The following is a 24582-nucleotide window of genomic DNA, read 5'->3' on the forward strand; positions in this document are numbered from 1 at the left end:
CTCTCCACCCCAAATCAACAGAATATACATTCTTCTCAGCACCACATTGCACTTATTCCAAAATTGACCACATAGTTGGAAGTAAAGCACTCCTCAGCAAATGTAAAAGAACAGAAATTATAACAAACTGTCTCTCAGACCACAGTGCAATTAAACTAGAACTCAGGACTAAGAAACTCAATCAAAACCGCTCAACTACATTGAAACTGAATAACCTGCTCCTGAATAACTACTGGGTACATAACAAAATGAAGGCAGAAATAAAGATGTTCTTTGAAACTAATGAGAACAAAGATACAACATACCAGAATCTCTGGGACACATTTAAAGCAGTGTGTAGAGGGAAATTTATAGCACTAAATGCCCACAAAAGAAAGCAGGAAAGATCTAAAATTGACACCCTAACATCACAATTAAAAGAACTAGAGAAGCAAGAGCAAGCACATTCAAAAGCTAGCAGATGACAAGAAATAACTAAGATCAGAGCAGAACTGAAGGAGATAGAGACACAAAAAACCCTCCAAAAAATCAATGAATCCAGGAGTTGGTTTTTTGAAAAGATCAACAAAATTGACAGACCGCTAGCAAGACTAATAAAGAAGAAAAGAGAGAAGAATCAAATAGACACAATAAAAAATGATAAAGGGGATATCACCACCAACCCCACAGAAATACAAACTACCATCAGAGAATACTATAAACACCTCTACGCAAATAAACTAGAAAACCTAGAAGAAATGGATAATTTCCTGGACACTTATACTCTCCCAAGACTAAACCAGGAAGAAGTTGAATCCCTGAATAGACCAATAGCAGGCTCTGAAATTGAGGCAATAATTAATAGCCTACCAACCAAAAAAAGTCCAGGACCAGATGAATTCACAGCCGAATTCTACCAGAGGTACAAAGAGGAGTTGGTACCCTTCGTTCTGAAACTATTCCAATCAATAGAAAAAGAGGAAATCCTCCCTAACTCATTTTACAAGGCCAACATGATCGTGATACCAAAGCCTGACAGAGATACAACCAAAAAAGAATTTTAGACCAATATCCCTGTGAACATCGATGCAAAAATCCTCAACAAAATACTGGCAAACCGACTCCAGCAGCACATCAAAAAGCTTATCCACCATGATCAAGTGGGCTTCATCCCTGGGATGCAAAGCTGGTTCAACATACACAAATCAATAAACATAATCCAGCATATAAACAGAACCAGAGACAAAAACCACATGATTATCTCAATAGATGCAGAAAAGGCCTTTGACAAAATTCAACAGCCCTTCATGTTAAAAACTCTCAATAAATTCAGTGTTGATGGAATGTATCTCAAAATAATAAGAGCTATTTATGACACACCCACAGCCAACATCATACTGAATGGGCAAAAACTGGAAGCATTCCCTTTGAAAACTGGCACAAGACAGGGATGCCCTCTCTCACCACTCCTATTCAACATAGTGTTGGAAGTTCTGGCCAGGGCAATCAGGCAAGAGAAAGAAATCAAGGGTATTCAGTTAGGAAAAGAAGAAGTCAAACTCTCCATGTTTGGAGATGACATGATTGTATATTTAGAAAACCCCATTGTTTCAGCCCAAAATCTCCTTAAGCTGATAAGCAACTTCAGCAAAGTCTCAGGATACAAAATCAATGTGGAAAAATCACAAGCATTCTTATACACCAGTAACAGACAAACAGAGAGCCAAATCATGAATGAACTCCCACTCACAATAGCTTCAAAGAGAATAAAATACCTAGGAACCCAACTTACAAGGGATGTAAAGGACCTCTTCAAGGAGAACTACAAACCACTGCTTAGTGAAATAAAAGAGGACACAAACAAATGGAAGAACATACCATGCTCATGGATAGGAAGAATCAATATTTTGAAAATGGCCATACTGCCCAAGGTAATTTATAGATTCAATGCCATCCCCATTAAGCTACCAATGAGTTTCTTCACAGAATTGGAAAAAACTGCTTTAAAATTCATATGGAACCAAAAAAGACCCCGCATTGCCAAGACAATCCTAAGCCAAAAGAACAAAGCTGGAGGCATCACACTACCTGACTTCAAACTATACTACAAGGCTACAGTAACCAAAACAGCATGGCACTGGTACCAAAACAGAGATATAGACCAATGGAACAGAACAGAGCCCTCAGAAATAATACCACACATCTGATCTTTGACAAACCTGAGAAAAACAAGAAATGGAGAAAGGATTCCCTATTTAATAAATGGTGCTGGGAAAATTGGCTAGCCATAAGTAGAAAGCTGAAACTGGATCCTTTCCTTACTCCTTATACGAAAATTAATTCAAGATGGATTAGAGGCTTAAATGTTAGACCTAAAACCATAAAAACGCTAGAAGAAAACCTATGGAATACCATTCAGGACATAGGCATGGGCAAGGACTTCATGTCTAAAACACCAACAGCAATGGCAACAAAAGCCAAAATCGACAAATGGGATCTAATTAAACTAAAGAGCTTCTGCACAGCAAAAGAAACTACCATCAGAGTGAACAGGCGACCTACAGAATGGGAGAAAATTTTTGCAATCTACTCATCTGACAAAGGGCTAATATCCAGAACCTATAAAGAACTCAATCAAATTTACAAGAAAAAATCAAACAACCCCATCAAAAAGTGGGCAAAGGATATGAACAGACACTTCTCAAAAGAAGAGATTCATACAGCCAACAGACACATGAAAAAATGCTCATCATCACTCGCCATCAGAGAAATGCAAATCAAAACCACAATAAGATACCATCTCACACCAGTTAGAATGGCAATCATTAAAAAATCAGGAAACAACAGGTGCTGGAGAGGATGTGGAGAAATAGGAACACTTTAACACTGTTGGTGGGACTGTAAACTACTTCAAACATTGTGGAAAACAGTGTGGCGATTCCTCAAGGATCTAGAACTAGAAATATCATTTGACCCAGCCATCCCATTACTGGGGATATACCCAAAGGATTATAAGTCATGCTGCTATAAAGACACATGAACACACATGTTTATTGTGGCACTAGTCACAATAGAAAAGACTTGGAATCAACCCAAATGTCCATCAGTGACAGACTGGATTAAGAAAATGTGGCACATATACACCATGGAATACTATGCAGCCATAAAAAAGGATGAGTTTGTGTCCTTTGTAGGGACAGGGATGCAGCTGGAAACCATTATTCCCAGCAAACTATCGTAAGAACAGAAAACCAAATACCACATGTTCTCACTCATAGGTAGGAACTGAACAATGAGATCACTTGGACACAGGAAGGGGAGCATCACACACCAGGTCCTATTGTGGGGAGGGGGTAGGGGGGAGGGATAGCTTTAGGAGATATACCTAATGTAAATGATGAGTTAATGGGTGCAGCAAACCAATATGGCACATGTATATATATGTAACAAACCTGCACATTGTGCACATGTACCCTAGAACTTAAGGTATAATAAAAAAAAATACTATATAAAATGCCATCGTTTTCCTCAATGAGTTCTTAAGGAAGTAAGGGAAATCTGCGCTGGTTAAAATTAGAGATGTCTGTTCAAGAGCTTATATAAGAGCAAAATACTGAGAAATCAAATACTGAGAGAATCTACTAGTAGGTTGAACCATAAGTTGTAGGTAACAAACTGATGAAACTCAGAAATAGCCTATAGCTTAATTTAACAATATAAGAGACTCTCACTAGTGAACTACTAGCAGATGTGGTTTAAGAAGAAGAAAATTGAATCCAGAAAGAAGGAACAAACCAAGAAGTTGGTAAACATGAAGTAAATCTGAGTAAGCATTGTCTTAACAGTAGCGATAATGGCTTATTATATCATCATAGCGATTAACTTCTGGGATATAGAAAAATAAGGTGGAACTAAATATTAAAAACTTGATGGGTTAATTACATTTTTTTCTATTATTACTGAAGATGGTGAGGACTTCCTAAATCAATGATTTATGGTATAAATTCAAATGAAACTAAAGAAATAGAAATATAATGCATAATCATCAAACCAACTAGAGGTGGAAAAGAGGAAAGATTTTTTAAAATCTTTAATTTAGTAGAAATTATAAAAGGAAAAAGACAAAAGCACACAAAAAGCAGGGTAAATAATAAGCCTAAAAACAAGAGAAAAAATAAATTCAACAATATAAGTAATTATAATAATGTAAATGGACTAAACTCTTCAGTTAACAGTGATTGTAAACATTGAATTAAAACAAATCTAGATATGTGCTGTTTATAAGGAACATGCTTAAAATCTAAAGACATAGGAAGATTGAAAGTAAAGAAATAGAAAAAAATCTAAACAGAGCAGCTAACAACTTTGCTAATTCTATTAATAATGAGTAACATATCTATTATCTAGAACCCTGCATGTGGAGCATTTGAAAAATATTCAACCACAAAGCAAGTCTCAACAAATATTTGAAAAAATTGTTATCTTACAGGCATGTTCTCTAACCACACAGAATAAGAAAATCAATAACACAAAGTTAACCAAAAGCAAACTAACATATTAATTAAAACTAATATTATAATAAAGAAAACTTCTAAATTACATATGGGGCAAAGAAGAAATTATATTGAAAGTTAGAAGATATTTTGAACCAAATAATACATAAAATACCACTTATGAAGGCTGATAGCATGTAGATGAAACATTACCTAGAGGGAAATGTTTAATCTTAAATGTTTACGTTAGGAAAGTAAGACAAATTGAAAATCGTTGAGGCAAGTATTCAACTCAAGGAATCAGAAAAAATGCAATAGGGAAAAGAAGGGAAAGTCAAAGATAACAGCAAGGATTGATGAAGTAGAAGATAAAGAAACAAAAGACCATTTTACAAATACGAAAACCTCTACAGGGTTTATCAAGGAAAAAAGAGAAAAGGCATATATAAACTATGCTATAAACTATAACTATATAAACTATAAACTATACTAGTTATATATAAACTATATAGTTTATACTAAACTATAAACTATACTGTATAGTATAGTTTATATATAGTTTATATACTATACTTATAGTATAAACTATATGTATATAAACTATACAGTACATAAAAACTATATAGTATATATAAACTACATAGTATATAAACTATAAGTATATAAACTATAACTATACTTATAGTATATAAACTATATAGTTTATAAACTATACTATAAACTATAAACTGTAGTTTATCCTAACTATATAGTTTATACTGTAACTGTATAGTTTATACTCACTGTATAGTTTATAGTATATAGTATAGTTTAACAATACATATATAGTATAGTATAACGATGCTATAGTTTATGCTATAAACTATATAACTAAAAACTATACTCACACCCAGTATATAAGCGATACTAAGTGTGAAAAAATGTACATAATTGTAGATGAGTAGGAGACAGACAGAAATGAATGTGTTTGTGACTCTCAGAATCACTAAAGGATTCACGTCCAGATACTTCAACAGACTTATTATCCATGCTTTGTGGTCAGTAGGGTTCCAAGTGTTGGGTAAACATGAATGCATATCATCCTCATAGCAATGCTATGATGCACATAGTTAATTTTCTTAGGTTATATATGTGGAAATTAATACACAGAAAGATTAGGTAATCAAAAAGCAAACAGAACAATTAAATCAACCATGAGAAAATCCACTGATACAAGCACTCACTGTTGAAATCCAAGGTCAAGGCAGGCCACGTTGGCTTCCCTCATGCTCCAGCTGCTTTTGCATACGAACATTGCTTTATCTTGGTCCACAAGTTTTACTTCAACTATTCCCTCTGAATCTGTATTTCCATGCTTCAAGGAAACACTAAACTTTCCTAAAATAAAAAAACAAAATAATATGCAATACGTAGCCATTCACTTTTTTCTCTTAATTAAAAGTCTTTAAAAATAATAATGTACTTAAAGTCAAGTGAGCTTTGAACATCATGACAATTTTAACAAGTAATAGTAAGCAATTATTTTATGAGTGCTTATTATGTGTCAGTGGCTGTGTTATTCAGCTGTATAGAGGATCATTAAATCCTTACATCAACCCTATGACGATAAAGCCTGTTTATTCCCATTTTTACACATGAGGAACCTAAATCTAGGGGAAGTTAAGCTCCTGGCCCAAGTGGTGAAGCCAGGATTTGGAACCCGCTCAACTGATCTCACTCCAAAGTCCATGCTCTCAAAAGTAAGCCCAACAGTGAAAATGTAAAATGTAGAAAGGGTTTATGTATTCTCATATATTTAAGGCATTTAATGCCTCAAGAGAAGAAAAGTCTGACACTGATGAAATGACTTCCACTATTGCCTTCCGCCTTTCCAACAGGGATTACAGATGAGCTCAAACAGGGAGCTTTTCCCCTCCTTTTCCACAGTATCTCAACATCTTAACTCATCTTAACTCAGCATCCCAAAAACATACAGCATCTCAAAAACATGAACTGGTATATGTCATGGTGCCTTTAAAAAGAATGTTTTAAGCGTTCCTAAGGTCATGAAGTGTCTGTAATAACTTGCTATCAGAAGACAATGAGCCCAAGCTTTGCTGTCATACATAAAATGTAGCAAGTACTTTCTGCATGCCAAGCACTGTATGAAGAGCTCTGCATACATTGTTTTATTTAATTTTCACAAGAATTGTACAACTTAGAAACTTCACATTTTACAGACAAGGGAACTGGGGTCTAGTAAGGTCCAGCTTGTCAACAACCAGGGTGGGGTTTGGAGGGACTTGAAACTCAACTGGACTGACAGTGAAATCCTTAATCATAACTGCCCACTAATTTAAGTGCTAGGGCCCCAGCCTCCTCAGCACACGAGGCACCTGGAGGGACTGTAGACAAGCTCTCTGGTCTGACATCTGGGTTTGCTAGGTTGGAGTATGTCCCAGGTCAGCAGTGGCTCAAGCAACCCTTGGATATTTAGGGACAATGGGGTCAGGGCTGGGGGAGAGGGTTGGGGGATGGGGGGATGGCTGTTGAAAGAAATTATTGGGGTAGGCCATGCGCGGTGGCTCATGCCTGTAATCCCAGCACTTTGGGAGACCGAGGCGGGCGGATCATGAGGTCAGGAGATCGAGACCATCCTGGCTAACACAGTGAAACCCGATCTCTACTAAAAATACAAAAAATTAGCTGGGCATGGTGGCAGGCACCTGTAATCCCAGCTACTTGGGAGGCTGAGGCAGGAGAATGGCATGAACCTGGGAGGCAGAGGTTGCAGTGAGCCAAGATCACACCACTGCACTCCAGCCTGGGCGACAGAGTCAGACTCCATCTCAAAACAAAACAAAAACAGAAATTATTGGGGCCACAGGGGGACCTGAGGCCTGACTAGCCTACATGTGAGTACCAACCTTACTTGAAGACTTTTCACTGGGTTCTGAACCAACTCAACGGCCCTGGGAATAATCCCTTCAACCAAGTAGAAGTGAGTGTGGGGACAATTCTAAAGGGCTGGGCAGTGGGGAGTGGCAGGGGCAGTGAATGGAAGGTCTGGACTCAACATCCTATGGTCTGCACTCAAAGGCTGGTTGGATTCTGGCGACCCCTGATTTCTTTAGTGATTACCCCAATTATTATTGAGAGTCTAGAAAAAATTTTGAGTTGTCATCATAACATACATAAAAGAATTATTTTCTGATAGAAAGTATGGCATACGTATGCCCTTTTATATCAAAGAATGACTTGAAAACTAGGCTTTTACTACCTCCGGCTGTGCATGTTCCATTATTTAAAAACTTTGTCCCTGGACGAAGACACTCCAAACTCTTTTGTTGACAGTATGTTGGGAAGCTTCTCCCGTTAGTTGCACACACCACGGTGCCATTCTTTGGGCACTGATACGGCAGTTTACAAACACAGGTGCCCTCAATGCATCTCTGCCATGGCTGGCAGAAGACTTTATTGCAGGAGAGGTGAGTATATTTTTTTGCTAAGCACTTTTTTTCCACCCGATCCTCTTGAAATGTGGAAGTGACCTGTAAAATACAAAATAAACATTAACTTAGCAACAAACTAAAGACTCCCCTTTGAAGATGAGTAAGTGAAGGAAAAGAGCAAAACAGATACAGTCCACAGTAGAGGGTGGTGTGGTCTGGTGGCTTTAAGAATCAGACAAACCTGGCTTCTAGACCCAGTTTTGGCACTTACTGTTATATGGCCCGTGGCAAGTGACCTTTCTGAAACGCAAATTTTCTCATCTGTAAAATGAGATAATACCTCCTATTTTGCAAGATTAGAAATACTATGTGTGTAATGGCTGACAGATACTAGACATGAAATTAATGAGAGCTATTATTACCCTAATATTACCCTGCAGGACTCCAGTAGAAATAATATGAGGGCTGGTAACAGGCCGATTGGGCCAAAAGTCAATCCGCGAAGAAAAGTCAATGCTCTCTCCCTGTCCCCCAGAGCTTCCTGCTGAGGATGCGCCTCCTGTCCTCTAGTCTCCCCTGCTGCCCGCAGTGAGCCCCGCTCCTTCCTCAGTGCCCTGCAGCTGCAAAGCATCAAGCTGGGCAGACAGAAATCAAAGTCTTTAAATGCCATTATGAAGGGAAATGAAGAAGCTAATTAAAACCATGCAAAACTTTGCAAAGATTGTTAAAGTCATTCTCCATAATTTGCTTTTCAGGAAACTTTACAAATTGCTACACACACACACACACACACACACACACACAAATGACAAATTGGTCATTCTGAAAACTGGCTTTTGACACAGTGATCTAGAAAGAAATATGCCAGTCACACACTTTTCATGGTTCCACATCTCTTTTTGGCACTTATTAGAGTTGGAATTTTTGTAATAATTTCTCTCATGTATCTTCCACTGATCAGCTTGCAAGTGTCCTGACAGCAGGTTTTACATATCACCTTTATATTGAAACAATGATGCTCTCATTGGGTGAGAAATCTAAGCAACTTGATTTTTTTTTCTACCTTTATTCCTTTAAATCCTTTCTGAAATCTCATTCCTCCTTGATCTTTGGATAGAAACTTTGGTGAGTGTCATAACTTTTTCAGTCACTCTTAGATTTAAACAAAAACAAAAAAATTAAAAGATGTTTAGTCCCAGGAATAGTCACTAAATAGCAATGACAATGTCTAGTGCTGTGGAACCATTGAAGCTCTGACCTTCATGTCAGATGAAAGCCTCTCCTTCCTCCCAGCTCAGACTTGCTTCCAGGATGTGTGATGGGTCCTTTCTGAGCTCTCCTCCATTCCACAGCTTTCAGGTCATGCTTCCCACCTCTCAGGAGAGGAAGAGAGGGACAGCAGCCAGGTCTCGCCTGATTCGTATGGCTGAGAACTAGCCTTGGTGAGGTGGGGGTTGGAGCCAACTCTCTCATGCGGGGTACTATGAGGTTCTCTAGAGATTACACTACTGGGGAAACTTGATGTCTATTCACTCAGTGCTGGCAGTGTCTCTCCTCCAGCTGGCTGCTCATGGTCCATGTCTTCTCAGCTCTAGTATCCAACAGTACTAGCCTCTTTTCCACTGAGGTTGCTTACCTTTGGCAGGGAGCCTCTTGGGCAGGGGTCCTATTTCTGATGGTCCCCAAGTCCATTCCCTCCTGAGGGCCCACACCTGTCTGTTGCCTTCCCTGCTGCCTACCATTGAAAGAGGGCTTGCTCCAACACAGCCACCTCTTTTTTTCTCTGCCACCAGGCCCCTCCAGCCTTGGGTCCTTATTCCTTTCAGGTATGGGTCAAGTACCAGTTCTTTTTTCTCCTCAGACTTCAGGGAACCTGTGTGAAGCCCTTTCACAATGAATAGAAGTGGCAGCACCTTCCATCCTCTTTGCCTGGGGTGGAGGTGGGGGATGGAAGGGAAAATACTACCTCACTCTGTTACATAAAATTATGGGAAGCCATTTTTTTGAACTGCACTCTTGCACCAAGCCCCAACAGACCAAACCAAAATGGAGTCACTTATGCTAAGTGGCATGTAATTAAACTGAAACTTTAAGGAAATGGGAAACCACATATTGGTGAGTTGAGGCTGGAATGGGAGGTGAGGAAGTGGAAGTAAAAGCTTGACTGGTTTTGGCCAGGCACAGGGGCTCATGCCTGTAATCCCAGCACTTTGGGAGGCTGAGGCGGGCAGATCAATTGAGGTCAGGAGTTTGAGACCAACCTGGCCAACATGGTGAAACCCCATCTCCACTAAAAATACAAAAATTAGCCAGACATTGTGGCACATGCCTGTAATCCCAGCTACTGAGGAGGCTGAGATAGGAGAATCACTTGAACCCGGGAGGTGGAGTTTGCAGTGAGTGGAGATTGCACCATTGCACCCCAACCTGGGTGACAGAGCGAGACTCCATCTCAAAAAAAAAAAAAACAGCTTGACTGGTTTTGCCATTTAGACATGAAAACATGAACACAGACCAAAAAAAAAAAAAAAAAAAAAAAAGAAAAAGAAAAAGAAACGCAAAAAAGAAAGTCTCTGTCTCCTCTCCAAGCTCTGTTAAATTGAGAATAAAGGAATTTTTTTAAAGGGCATAAACCATAAGGTCAAAGAGAATGGGGAGAGGACTGTAGGACATAAGATATCAAAATGTTGGAAGCTGGAAAACAGATGGGCTAGTGGTAATGGATTTAGCAGACCAAAGAGAACTGAAAGCTAAGCCCCACAGAACCCCAGAAAAGCTTAGGAACTAGGAGACCTAGTACCTCTGAAGAAGGAATGGTTAACAAACAGTAAATTGGTTGAAATAAATGGTTGTATGAACATGTTACTGAGGAATCTGTTGTAAACAGCAGAAGAAACAGCAACGATTGGAAAGTGCTTGTCCCTGGAGATAGAGTTGGGGGGGGAGAGGGATGATAGGCGTGTTTTTCATTTTAAGTAAGGTCTGATGTCCTTATGCTTTCAGTAGAGAAGTGGAAGATTAGGGCCAGACACAGTGACTGACTCCTGTAATCCCAGCACTTTGGGAGGCTGAAACCGGCGGATCATGAGGTCAGGAGTTCGAAAGCAGCCAGGCCAGCATGGTGAAACCCTGTCTCTACTAAAAATACAAAAAAAAACAAAAAACAAAAAAACACAGGCAGGCTGGGTGCGGTGGCTCAGGCCTGTAATCCCAGCACTTTAGGAGGCCGAGGTGGGCAGATTGCCTGAGGTCAGGAGTTTGAGACCAGTCTGGCCAACATGGTGAAACCCTATCTCTACTAAAAATAAATAAATAAATAAAAAATTAGCTGGGTGTGGTGGTGTGCACCTATAATCCCAGCTACTCAAGAGGCTGAGGCAGGGGAATTGCTTGAATCAAGGAGGTGGAGGTTGCAGTGAACCGAGATCGCACCACTGCACTCCAGCCTGGGCAACAAAGCAAGACTCCGTCACACACATACACACACACACAAAAGTACAAGATTAAGTGCCAGGCTCTGAAGCAGGAGAACATTTGATGGGATAGTAGCATAAAGGGCCACAGAGTAAAGAGAATTTTGTTTTCGTTGGGATAGAAGATATTTCATCATGGTTATAGGCTAAGAGGAGGAATCTAATAAAACGGGAGATACTGCATTTTCAAGAGGGAGAGAGAGGAGGAAATTGTTGAAACAAGGTTGAGGAGGGGATAGAAGAAGCAATCAGAGCATGGCGAAGTTCACCTTAGAAATTAAACAGTTTCCTATACTTATAATTTCCTATTGTAAGTTGGAAGCAACTTTATGATAACATTACCATTTTAAATTTCAGATGGATGGTAAAGGATAACACGAACACAGTGGCTGTTAACAAGGGCAACATTAATCAACAGAGAGACAGAAAATTACTGTTGAACAATAGCTGGGCATAGTAACAGTGCGGTTTATTTATACACTGTCTAAAACACGATGACAGTAGCTTTAATTTAAAAGAATTGGTAAGTCACATGTATCTCAATGTCTAGAATAGTGGTTGCCAAAATATGGGCTGATGATTTTTGAGGATGTTATTAAAGAGGTTTGTAAATGCGTACACCAGGCTCCACCTGAAGACAAAATATAAATGATGTGGGTATGCCTCATATGTTTATGTACACCTATGTTTTGAATATATGCAAATGCTATTATGGTTAATAAGAAAAATTATTTAAATCATCATTGAAACCATAGTGACTGTCATTTCTGTCTCTCTCACAATAACAGATATTCAAATAACAACTACTATTATGTGTGTTTTTGGTGGTATAAGATGGAGTGGTGAATCTGATCTTTTTTTTTTTTTTTTTCTTGAGACAGAGTCTCACTCCGTTGCCTAAGCTGGAGTGCAGTGGTATGATCATAGCTCACTGTAATCTTAAAGTCATAGGCTCAAGTGATCATCCTGCCTCAGTCTCCTGAGCAGCTAGGACAGACATATGCTACAATGCCCAGTTAATTTTTGTTTTAAATTTTTTTTTTGTAGAGATGGGGGTCTTACTATGTTGCCCAGGCTGGTCTTGAATGCTTGGCCTTAAACAATCCTCCCATCTCGGCCTCCCAAAGTGCTGGGATTACAGATGTGTGCCACCCTGCCTAACCTGAGAGTCTTTTAATGTTTAGTTTTGTGGTAAACATTAATACTGTTTACCAAAATCGTATTTTCCTCTGCTTCTGGGAAAATGGAAAGATTGCATTTTCCCCTTGAGGTTGGGCATGATGATTTCCTTTGGCCAATGAAATGTAAGCTGAAATAATTTGCTGGGTTCAGAGAGAAGCATTTAATCGCCAGTGCTCAACAACCCAACTTCCTCTTCCTGTGTCATGTGATCATGGGAACGCAAATTGTAGAGATACCATAGAATCAAAGCAGCCTAGAATGCAGGGCCAACACATGTAAGATGGGTTCCCTACAGAGCCACCTGGACCCACAGTAGGCTTTGCATGAACAAAACATAAATTTTGCCGGGCGCTGTGGCTTATGCCTGTAATCCCAGCACTTTGGGAGGCTGAGGTGGGTGGATCACGAAGTCAGGAGATCGAGACCATCCTGGCCAACATGGTCTCTAATAAAAATACAAAAATTAGCTGGGCATGGTGGCATGTGCCTGTAATCCCAGCTACTCGGGAGGCTGAGGCAGGAGAATCGCTTGAACCCGGGAGGTGGAGGTTGCAGTTAGCTGAGATCGCGCCACTGCACTCCAACCTGGTGACAGAGTAAGACTCTGTCTCAAAAACAAACAAACAAACAAACAAAACATAAACCGTTGTGTTAACCCACTAAGAGCTGGGGATTGGTTCTTACTGGTGCACAACCTAGCCTATATGGAATGATACACTCTTTATAATTCAAACCCTCGAGAACTACTGGTGTAGAAAGTATGGGACTTAAATCATTCTCTGTGTGAGGCATGTTAAAGAAGTTTTTTCCCCCCATTTTTACTGAGTCTGCTGTTAAGAGCTGAAATAGGAGACTATCAAACACATGGATCAAGTATTCCTGACTGTGGCCCTAGACTAGTTGCATCAAAACCACCTGAGGTACATTATCCTACAAATGCAGATTCTGGGACCCAAACAATTCTTAATCAGAATCTCTGGGACAGATCTTGGATTCTGCACTGTAAACAAGCTCCATAAATATTCTTATGTGTCCCCAAAACTGAAAACCACTATTATAGCCCAGTAATTTCCAAAGTGGCTTATTCATGTCTTGGGATATATGAAAGAATCAGTGGAATATGGAAAAAATATCAGAAATGTTATTAATAAAACATATAGATTATAAGTTTTATTTAAAAAGTAGTAAGAAAAAAATCTTTACTAATATTTAAACATGGATTATCACTTGGGCCTGTATTCATAGCATATTCATTCAATATTTATTGAGAGCCTACTATGGCCAGTCACTGTTCTAAGTCCTGGAGATACAAAAGTGAGCAGGACAAAGTTATAGAGTTTACATTCTGGTAGGCAAGATAGACAAAAGTAAATATATAAGATGACATAAGGTGATAAAGGCTATGTAGGGTAAGAAGGATACAGAATATGGAGAGTGAGGGGAGAATTGCTGTTTTTATAGGGTTGTCAGAGAATATTTTGGAGAAAACCTTCCCTTGGGCTAGGGACCTGAAGGTGAGGGAGCAAGCTATGCAGCTCTCTAGGGGTGATGTATCACGGTCAGAGGAGATAGCAAGGGCAAGAGCTCTGAGATAGAGTGTATGTGGTATATTCTTGGTCAAGGGGGCCAATGTGACTGGAAGGGAATAAGTAACAGGGGGAATAGGAAGAGATCAGGTCAGAGAATTGGAGGAGTGGGTGACAGATCTTGTAGGAACCTGTTGGCTACTGTAAAGATTGGCTTATCATCTGAATGAATCACAAAGCCCTTGGAAGGTGTAAACCCTCCAGCGTGTAGAGGTTGAGCAGATGATGCAGAACTATTAAAGGAGACTGAGAATATGTGGTCAGTGAAGCAAAAGGCAAATAAATGGCAGATGGCACAAAAACAATAAAAAAGGAGTGAGTTTCATTTAGTTCTGCTCTGATCTTGGTTATTTCCTTTCTTCTGCTGGGTTTGGGTATGGTTTGTTCTTGTTTCTCTAGTTCCTTGAGGTGTGATCTTAGAATGTCAGTTTGTGCTCTTTCAGTGTTTTTGATGTAGGCATTTAGGACTATGAACTTTCCTCTCAGCACTGCCTTTGCTGTATCCCAGAGGTTTTGGTAGGTTGTGTCATTATTGCCATTCAGTTCAAAGAAATTTTAAATTTCCAACTTGATTTTGTTTTTCACCCAATGAAACTGAAAAAAAAAATTAAAGACAAATGAAACAAGAAGATGGTTCTTTGAAAAGATAAATAAAATTGACAGACCATTGGCAAGATTAACCAAGAAAAGAAGAGAAAAAAATCCAAATAAGCTCAATAAGAAACGAAACAGGAGATACAACTGACACCACTGAAATACAAAAGATCATTCAAGCCTACTATGAACATCTTTACGCACATAAACTAGAAAACCTAGAAGAGATGGATACATTCCTGGAAAAATATAACACTTGTAGCTTTGGAAGAATTAGATACCCTGAACAGACCAATAACAATTAGCCATATTGAAATGGTAATTAAAAAATTACCAACAAAAAAAAAAAGTCCAGGACCAGACAGATTCACAGCAGAATTCTACCAGACATTCAAAGAAGAATTGGTACCTATCCTTTTGACACTATTCCACAAGACAGAGAAAGAAGGAACCCCCCCAAGTAATTTGATGAAGCCTGCATCATCCTTATACCAAAACCAGGAAAGAACATAACCAAAAAAGAAAACTACAGATCGGTATCTTTGATGAACATGGAAGCTAAAATCCTTCACAAAATACTAGCTAACCAAATCCAACAACATAACAAAAATAATTTACCATGATCAAGTAGGCTTCATACCAGGGATGCAGGGGTGATTTAACATACACAAGTCAATAAATGTGATATACAACATAAACAGAATTAAAAACAAAAATCACATGATCATCTCAGTAGATGCAGAAAAGGCATTTGACAAAATCTAGCATCGCTTTATGATTAAAACTCTCAGCAAAATCGGCATACAAGGGGCATACCTTAATGTAATAAAAGCTATCTATGACAAACCCACAGCCAACATAGTACGGAATGGGGAAAAGTTGAAAGCATTCCCTCTGAGAACTGGAACAAGACAAAGATGCCCACTCTCACCATTCCTTTTCAGCATAGTACTGGAAGTCCTAGCCAGAGCAATCAGACAAGAGAAATAGTTTATTTCTTTTTCTTTATGGGCATCCAAATCAGTAAAGAGGAAGTCAAATTGTCACTTTTTGCTGACATAATGATTACCTTGAAAACCCTAAAGACTCCTCCAGAAAGCTCTAGAACTGATACAAGAATTTAGCAAAGTTTCTGGATACATGATTAATGTACACAAATCAGTAGCTCTATACACCAACAGCTACCAAGCAGAGAATCAAATCAAGAACTCAGCCCCTTTTACAATAGCTGCAATCAATCAATCAATCAATCAATTAATAAAATACTTAGGAATATATCTAACCAAGGATTTGAAAAACTTCTACAGGGAAAACTACAAAACACTGCTGAAGGAAGTCATAGACAACAAAAACAAATGGAAACACATCCCATGCTCATGGATGGGTAGAATTGATATTGTGAAAATGACCATACCGCCAAAAGCAATCTACAAATTCAGTGCAATCCAAATACCAAAATATCGCTATCATTCTTCACAGAATTAGAAAAAAACAATTCTATAATTCATATGGAACCAAAAAAAGAGCCCACATAGCCAAAGCAAGACTAAGCAAAAAGAGCAAATCTGGAGGCATCACACTACCTGATTTCAAACTATACTATAAAGCCATAGTCACCAAAACAGTGTGGTACTGGTATAAAAATAGGCATATAGACCAATGGAACAGAATAAGAACCAGGAAATAACCCAAATACTTACAGCCAACTGACCTTTGACAAAGCAAGCAAAAACATAAAGTGGGGAAAGGACACCATTTTCAACAAATGGTACTGGGATAATTGGCTAGCCACATGCAGGAGAATGAAAGTGGATTCTCATCTCTCACCTTACATAAAAATCAACTCAAGATGGATTAAGAACTTAAACCTAAGACCTGAAAGTATAAAAATTCTAGAAGATAACATTGGAAAAACCTTTCTAGACATAGGCTTAGGCAAGGATTTCATGACCAAGAACCCAAAAGCAAATGCAATAAAAACAAAGACACATAGCTGGAACTTAATTAAACTAAAGAATCTTTGCACAGGAAAAGGAACAGTCAGCAGAGTAAACAGATAACCCATAGGGTGTGAGAAAATCTTCACAATCTTTACATCTGAAAAAGGACTAATATCCATAATCTACAACAAACTCATACAAATCAGTAAGAAAAAACAATCCCATCAAAAAATGGGCCAAGGACATGAATAGACAATTTTCAGAAGAAGATATACAAATGGCCAACAAACATGAAAAAATGCTCAACATCACTAATGATCAGGGAAATGCAAATCAAAACCACAATGTGATACCACCTTACTCCTGCAAGAATGGCCATAATAAATCAAAAAACAGTAGATGTTGGTGTGGATGTGGTGATCAGGGAACACTTCTACACTGCCGGTGGGAATGTAGAGTAGTACAGCCACTATGGAAAACAGTGTGGAGATTCCTCAAAGGACTAAAAGTAGAACCACCATTGGATTCAGCAATCCCACTACTGGGTATCTACCCAGAGGAAAATAAGTTATTATTCTGAAAAGATACCTGCACATGCATGTTTATGGCAGCACAATTTACAATTGCAAAATCATGGAACCAACCCAAATGCCCACCAATCAATGAGTGGATAAAGAAACTGTGACATATATATGACGGAACACTACTCAGCCATAAAGACGAATGAATTAACAGCATTTGCAGTGACCTGGATGAGACTGGAGACTATTTTTCCAAGTGAAGTAACTCAGGAATGGAAAACCAAACATCGTATGTTCTCATTGATATGTGGAAGCTAAGTTATGAGGATGCAAAGATGTAAGAATAATACAATGGACTTTGGAGACTTGGAGGGTAGAGTGGGAGCGGGGCAAGGGACAAAAGACTACAAATATGGTGTAGTGTATACTGCTCAGGTGATGGGTGCACCAAAATCTCACAAATCACTTCTAAAGAACTTACTCATGCAACTAAATAACACCAGTACCCCAATACCTTATGGAAAAATAAAATATAAATTAAAAGAAGTGATGAACAACTGTGTTGAATACTTCCCCATTGTGACTTTGACAAATGTAATTTTAGTGGAATGGGGAAAACCAAGCCTAATTACATTCAAGAGAGAATAGAAAGAGGGAAATAAGCATAGCAAATTTTTGAGAGTTTAGATGTGAAGGGGCACAGTTTAGAGAAATGGGGCGATAGCTGGAGGAGGGTATGGGGTTAAAGGAGAGTTTTTCTTTTAAGATAGAGGATCATATACATGAGCTTGATTAAGGAACTTTATGTGATCTAGTTTTAGCTAAATTAATCCTCATAAACTGGTAAGTGATTTAAAGAGATTCTTGTTGATAGATGAATCCTAGATTAAAAACAATGCCAAAATACACCACCAGTGAAAACCAAAAAATGTCAGTCTACACTCCTGGCATCAGTAGAAGCTGTTCATTAGCCATATTATGAGAAGAAAAACAATGAAAAGCTAATCAGATATGACAAGAAGTCAGCTCTTTCTCTCCATCAGCAGTACTAAAAAGATTACTTGAAATACAGACTTACATCTAATACATTAACGATGAACCCCCACTATGTATTCATTGTGCATGTTGCTCTTTCTCAAGTATCTTTTGTCAGGCCTCTGAGCCCAAGCTAAGCCATCATATCCCCTGTGACCTGCACGTATACAACCAGATGGCCTGAAGCAACTGAAGAACCACAAAAGATGACATTCCACCATTGTGATCTGTTCCTGCCCCACCCTAACTGATCAATTGACCTTATGACAATACACCCTCTCCACCCTTGCGATAATGTACTTTGCGATATTCCCTCGCCCTTAAGAAAGTACTTTTAATATTCTCCCCACCCTCGAGAATGTACTTTGTGAGATCCACCCCTTGCCCACAAATTGTTCCTAACTCCACTGCCTATTCCAAACTTATAAGAACTAATGATAATCTTACCACCCTTTGCTGACTCTGTTTTCAGACTCAGCCTACCTGCACCCAGGTGATTAAAAAGCTTTATTGCTCACACAAAGCCTGTTTGGTGGTCTCTTCACATAGACACGCGTGACATCTTTCCCAGTCAATATGCTATTGATATCAAGTGAAAAAATTTAAAAATAATGAAGTGTGATTAATGGCATTATTCCATGAAATAGTAGTAGTCAAAATTGTTATTAAAATATTATTTTTGTGTTGAAAATTTTGTTTTAAGTACATTTCTTTGTACAGCACTTATTATTTATACACAAATACATTCATATATATTAGGAGCACATATTCAGAAATTTATTTATTTATATTTTTGCTCCCCACCCACTGTTTTTTGCTTTCCACTCCCCCCCCCAACATTTTTTTAAACAATTATTTATCAGCCTGGTCATCTACAAAACATGATTCCATCTCCTCTAGCTGCTGTTGCTTCTCTGTGTATATGGGTGATATGGTTAGTCTTTGTGTCCCCACCCATATCTCATCTTGAATTATAATCCCCATAATTCTGTGTCAAGGGAGAGACCAAGTGGAGGTAATTAAATCATGGTGGTGGTTTCACTTATGCTGTTCTCATAATAGCGAGTGAGTTCTTACAAGACCTGATGGTTTCATAAGGGGCTCTTCCTCCTTCACTCAATACTTCTTCTTGCCACTTTGTGAGAAGGTGCCTTGCTTCCTCTTCATCTTCCATCATGATTGTAAGTTTCCTGAGGCCTCCCCAGCCATGCTGAACTGTGAGTCAATTAAACCTCTTTCCTTTATAAATTACCTAGTCTTGGGCAGTTCTTTATAGCAGTATAAAAATGGACTAATACAATGGGCTTTTAAAAAATTCTTTTTTAAACAAAACAAAACAAAACAAAGTCTAGCTCTGTGAGGGAGTCCAGTGACGCAATCTCAGCTCACTGCAACTTGCGTCTCCAGGGTTCAAGCAATTCTTCTGCCTCAACCTCCTGTGTAGCTGGGATTACAAGTGCCTGCCACTATGCCCGGTTAATTTTTGTGTTTTTAGTAGAGATGCTGTTTCACAATAATGGCCAGGCTGGTCTCGAACTCCTGACCTCCAGCAATCCACTGACTTCAGCCTCCCAAAATGCTGGGATTACAGGTATGAGCCACCACATCCAGCCTAAAAATTATTTCTTTGGTATTTGCAGTGACATAGCAATTATTTTTATGTAAACTTTATTTTTTTTTCCTCTAGGCAGGAGACCAGTGAAACAATTTTAGATGGTCGTTCATTAGAAAACAAACAGGAAATAAAACAACCTCATTTTCTAGACCTTATCAACCCTGTATATAGCTATATACCTTATCCTCAAGTTTCTTCATTGACCTCTTTTGTTTGTCTTTTCCATATTTAATCTATAAACAAAGAAAAAAAGATGATCAATTATGATTAAAGCAAGGAAAAGTCCACCCCTTTCCCTTTTTTCTGGGTACTATTGGAATGTTCCCCTTCTATTGCTAATTAGCTGTGTGATCTTAGATAAGTGACTTTATCCTTTTGATCCTGTTCCTCTTCTATAAAATGTGGAAAATAAAAATAATGTTCACACAAAGATATTGTGAGGATCATATGAAAAATACATGGGAAACTCAAATAAACATTTAAGATCCTATATAAATGTGAATACGATGATGATTTTGGTAGGTTGCCTACAGCCCCCTCCTTGTTCTATCCTCATTTCATCCTAGTTCTTTACTGTATGGTTTACTGGGCACAGGGTGTATTTCCCTGTTCTTTGAAAGATACTTGGAAAGTACTTGTACAACTGGGTTTGTCCTTGTGTTTCTCTGAATAGCTAGGAGAAAAGCATGACCAGGCTAGCACAGGCATAAAAAGAAGAACCAGCCCTGCTGAGCCCAGTATAGGCCAGCTGACTCCCCACTGACCTACAGACTTGTATACCTAATAAAGTTGTATACCACTGAGATTATGTAGTGCTTTTATTATTATGGCATTAACCAACTGGTACAATGACAATTTCCCTGGAAAACACTGAGAAAAAAATTGGAAAACTTTCAAAAACAGTCAACAATGTAACTATTGTCTTTCTTCCAGAAGTGAATAAGCAACTTGGATCCCAAGAGTTAACAACCATATCAGAAACCTTTCCATTGAAAGAGTTTTAGGTCCCCTATGGCCTTATTTATCCCAATTATGGTCTTTACTAGCAATTTTTCCTCCACTTTTTTCTCTCCTTGGAGCTGCCCATTTTGCATTGTACCTGGGAGCAGCCCTGCTTTTGTGATGCCACAGATACCCCACAAACTCCTTAATCAGCAACCATTCTATTCAGATTAAAAAGTAGTTAGGGAGAGAATGTTTCTCTGGTAATACCTAACAATGAATTGTTCCAATTCACATAAGAAATTTGATAAGGTCTTTTGTTGTTTTTATTATTTTAAAGATAAATATTCATCTTTTTTCCAAAATCAGAATGTTGTTAGGAATTGTGGGAAGATGACTGTATGCTGTGGTCAGGTAGGATGGATTCTTGCGTGCTAATTTTCAGTCTCTCTAAAAACATGGAAATATTGTTTTGGGGTCAACTCCATTATTTTTGTCTCAGAGATTAAAAAGAAAATCACTTGTCCAGTTTTCTGGTCTTGTTTTTTTTTTTTTTGTTTGTTTGTTTTTGTTTTTTTCATAATGAATGTAAGATAGCTAATAGATTTTTTTGAATAGGAAACATAGAGAATTGTTCGAAGAGGTTCAAAAATGTGCCTGTAAAAATTACATTTCCTTCCTTTCCTTATCCTCTCAATCCACTCAGGCCCCACTTCAGAGGTAACCACTTAACAGCTCTTTGTGAGTCTTTCCAGAGATCATAAATGTATACATGAGCCTATGTTACTCTCCAATCTGTGCCCCAACATCAGTGCATTTGTAACTAGTGGCCCTATAATCAGCCCCCAAAGGGCAGTTAGATAGTTTCTCATGTTTTACTATTATAAATAATGCTATGATTAATCTCCTTATATAATACACATCATTTCTTACATATGCTAAGTATATCTGCCAGATACTTCCCTGGAAGTGATACTGCTGAATCAAAGGAATGAGTACTTTTAATATCCTGAAAGATATTGACTAATTTTCCTCTATAGAGGTTGTTTTAAATTGCATTCCCATCATAAATATATGAGAATATCTGGTTTCCATACTCTTGACTACAGAGTATATATTATTAAACTTTTTAATCTTTGCCAATTTGATATGTAAAAATGTTACCAGAGCACACTTTTACTTGCATTTTTTTCCTATGAGTGAAGTTAAGCATCTTCAGTATGCTCAAATTTTAAGAAAGATTTTTTCTTCCTTCTTTACATCCTAACCATATCTTTCAGTGATATAGATTTTTTCTTGTTTTTTTGTAGTAACTCTTTATATATTAAAGAAACTAGCAATTTATCTGGAATACGAATTGCAAAAATTGTTTGTGTACTGACAAATGGCAAGTTTAGTGTATTTGTCCCACAACACAGACACTTTTAAAACAGCCCCATACAAGAAAATTATTTTTAATAAAAATCATGAAATGAAAGGAATAATGAATTATGAAGAAAATGCAAACAGTGAATATTTTAAAATGGAAATTCAGATATATAATCAAGTCTGTAAAAAAATTAAAAAGTAAATTTAAAATACATATTACAGTACGAACAGCATCCAACAAGGCAAAATTCATATTTGACATTTAATACAAAATAGTAGGCATCCGAGAAGTCATAAAATATGACCCATGATGAGGAGAAAAAACAGGCAATTGAAACTTACCCAGAATTCTAAAACAGATGTTAGCATTAGCAGGCAGGGAGATTTAAAAAGTTATTATAACTGTATTCCACATGTTCAAAAATAGAGACACGGATGATATGAAAAAGATCTAAATTGAACTTCTAGGGATAAAAACTACAATACACTTGATGGAACCAAAACCAAATCAGATATGCAGAAGAAAAGACTGGGAAACTTAAAGACACATCAATGGAAACTATCTACAATATAATTTTAAAAAATAAAAAAATTAAAGAATAGAGTGTAAATAAACTGTGGGGCAACTTCAAGCAGCCTAGTACATCTATAATTGGAGCCTCCAAAAAAGAGGACAAAATGAAGGAACAAAAAACATATTTGAAGAAATAACGGCTGAAATGTATCCAAATTTGAGAACAAATGGGGAATGAACCCCAAGCAGGAGAAACATGAAGGAAACTCCACCAAACCACGTCACACTCAAATTACTTGGAAACCAGTAACTAAGAGAAAATCTTCAAAAGAGTCAAAGAAAAAAGACACACTATGTACAGAGAAACGAAGATAAGTATGACATTTCTCATCAATAATGCAAATGCGAAGACAACGCAGCAACATTTTTAAAGTACTGAAAGAGAAAATTCACAATCTATAATTCTATACCCAGCAAAAATATCATTCAAAAATTTAGGCAAAAGAACAACCTTTTAAGACACACAAAAGCTGAAGGAATTAGTCAGCAGCATACCTGCACTACAAGAAAAAGCAGAAGGAAAATTATCACAGAGGGAAATCTGGATCTACACAAATAAATTAAGAATACTGGAAATCTTTGGGAGTTTTTGATTTGGTAGGAAGATAGTCTTTATCTCTGTTTTGCAATTTTTCTTGTGGTATCTTTGACTTTGCTATTATGGTAATTTATTGGCCTCACAGAATCCATAGGAAGTGTTCCCTCCTCTTTACGTTTTGAAAGTGTTTGAGAAAAATCAGTGTTAATTCCTTTTATATGTTTGGTAGAATTCACTAGTAAAGCCATCTGGTTACAGATATTTCTTTTTTGGGAAATTTTTAAATTACTGATTTAATACCTTTACTTGCTATAGGTTTGTTCAGATTTTCTATTTCTTCTTGAATTAGTTTTGGTGATTTGTGTGTTTCTAGGAATTTATTAATTTATCTAGGTTATCTAATTTGCTGCCATATAATTGCTCATAGTGTTCTCTTATCATTCTTTTTATTTCTGCAAGATCAGTAATAATATCTCCAATTTCACTTCTGATTTTAGTTATTTGTATCTTCTCTCTTTTTTCTTTCTCAGTTTAGCTAAAATCTGACAATTTTGTGGCTATGTCCAAAGAACCAACTTGTGATTTCATTGATTCTATTGTCTTACTATATATATATATATTTTTGTCTCTACTCTAATCTTTATTATTTTATTTATTCTACCTTTGGGTTTAGCTTGCTCTTCCTTTTTCTAAAGAAGATGTGCTTCTTAAGTTGTAAAGTTAGGTTATCAATTTGAGATCTTTACTCTTTTTTAAAACATTTAAGTTCAGGGTTTGTTTTATAGGTAAACTTGTGCAGGTTTGTTATATAGGTAAGCCTGTGTCATGGGGGTTTGTTGTACAGATTATTTTATCACCCAGGTATTAAGCCTAGTACTCATTAGTTATTTTTCCTGATGCTCTTCCTTCTCCCAGCCTCCATCTTCTAATAGGCCCAGTGTGTCTTATAGGCCCCTCTATGTGTCCATGTGTTCTCATAATTTAGCTTCCACTTATAAATGAGAACATGTGGTATTTGGTTTTCTGTTTCTGCATTTGTTTCCTAAGGAAATGGCCTCAGTCTCCATCCGTATTCTTGCAAAAGATATGATCTTGTTCTCTTTTATGGCTGAATAGTATTCCATGGTGTATATATACCACATTTTCTTTATCCAGTCTACCACTGATGGGCATTTAAGGTGATTCCATGTCTTTGCTGTCGTGAATAGTGCTGCAATCAACATATGTGTGCATGTATTTTTAAGATAGAACAATTTATATTCCTTTAGGTATATACCCAATAATAGGATTGCTGGGTTGAATGGAATTTCT

At 37.6% G+C, this 24582-nt stretch overlaps 1 protein-coding gene across 3 annotated transcripts in view; it reads right to left on the reverse strand.

Annotated features, from left to right (window-relative positions):
* The window catches only part of CFI (complement factor I), a 59948-nt gene that overhangs the window by 23619 nt on the left and 11747 nt on the right, over nt 1-24582 (reverse strand). For all 3 annotated transcript variants that reach the window (XM_025385435.1, XM_025385434.1, XM_025385433.1), the window contains exons 2-3: nt 7732-8002; nt 5696-5849 (exon numbers count right to left, since the gene is read on the reverse strand). In XM_025385435.1, the coding sequence (XP_025241220.1) occupies nt 5696-5849; nt 7732-8002 (425 nt within the window). The remainder of the gene's footprint in view (nt 1-5695; nt 5850-7731; nt 8003-24582) is intronic.

This window comes from Theropithecus gelada, chromosome 5, assembly GCF_003255815.1.
Source record: "Theropithecus gelada isolate Dixy chromosome 5, Tgel_1.0, whole genome shotgun sequence".
Classification (NCBI taxonomy): Eukaryota; Metazoa; Chordata; class Mammalia; order Primates; family Cercopithecidae; genus Theropithecus; species Theropithecus gelada.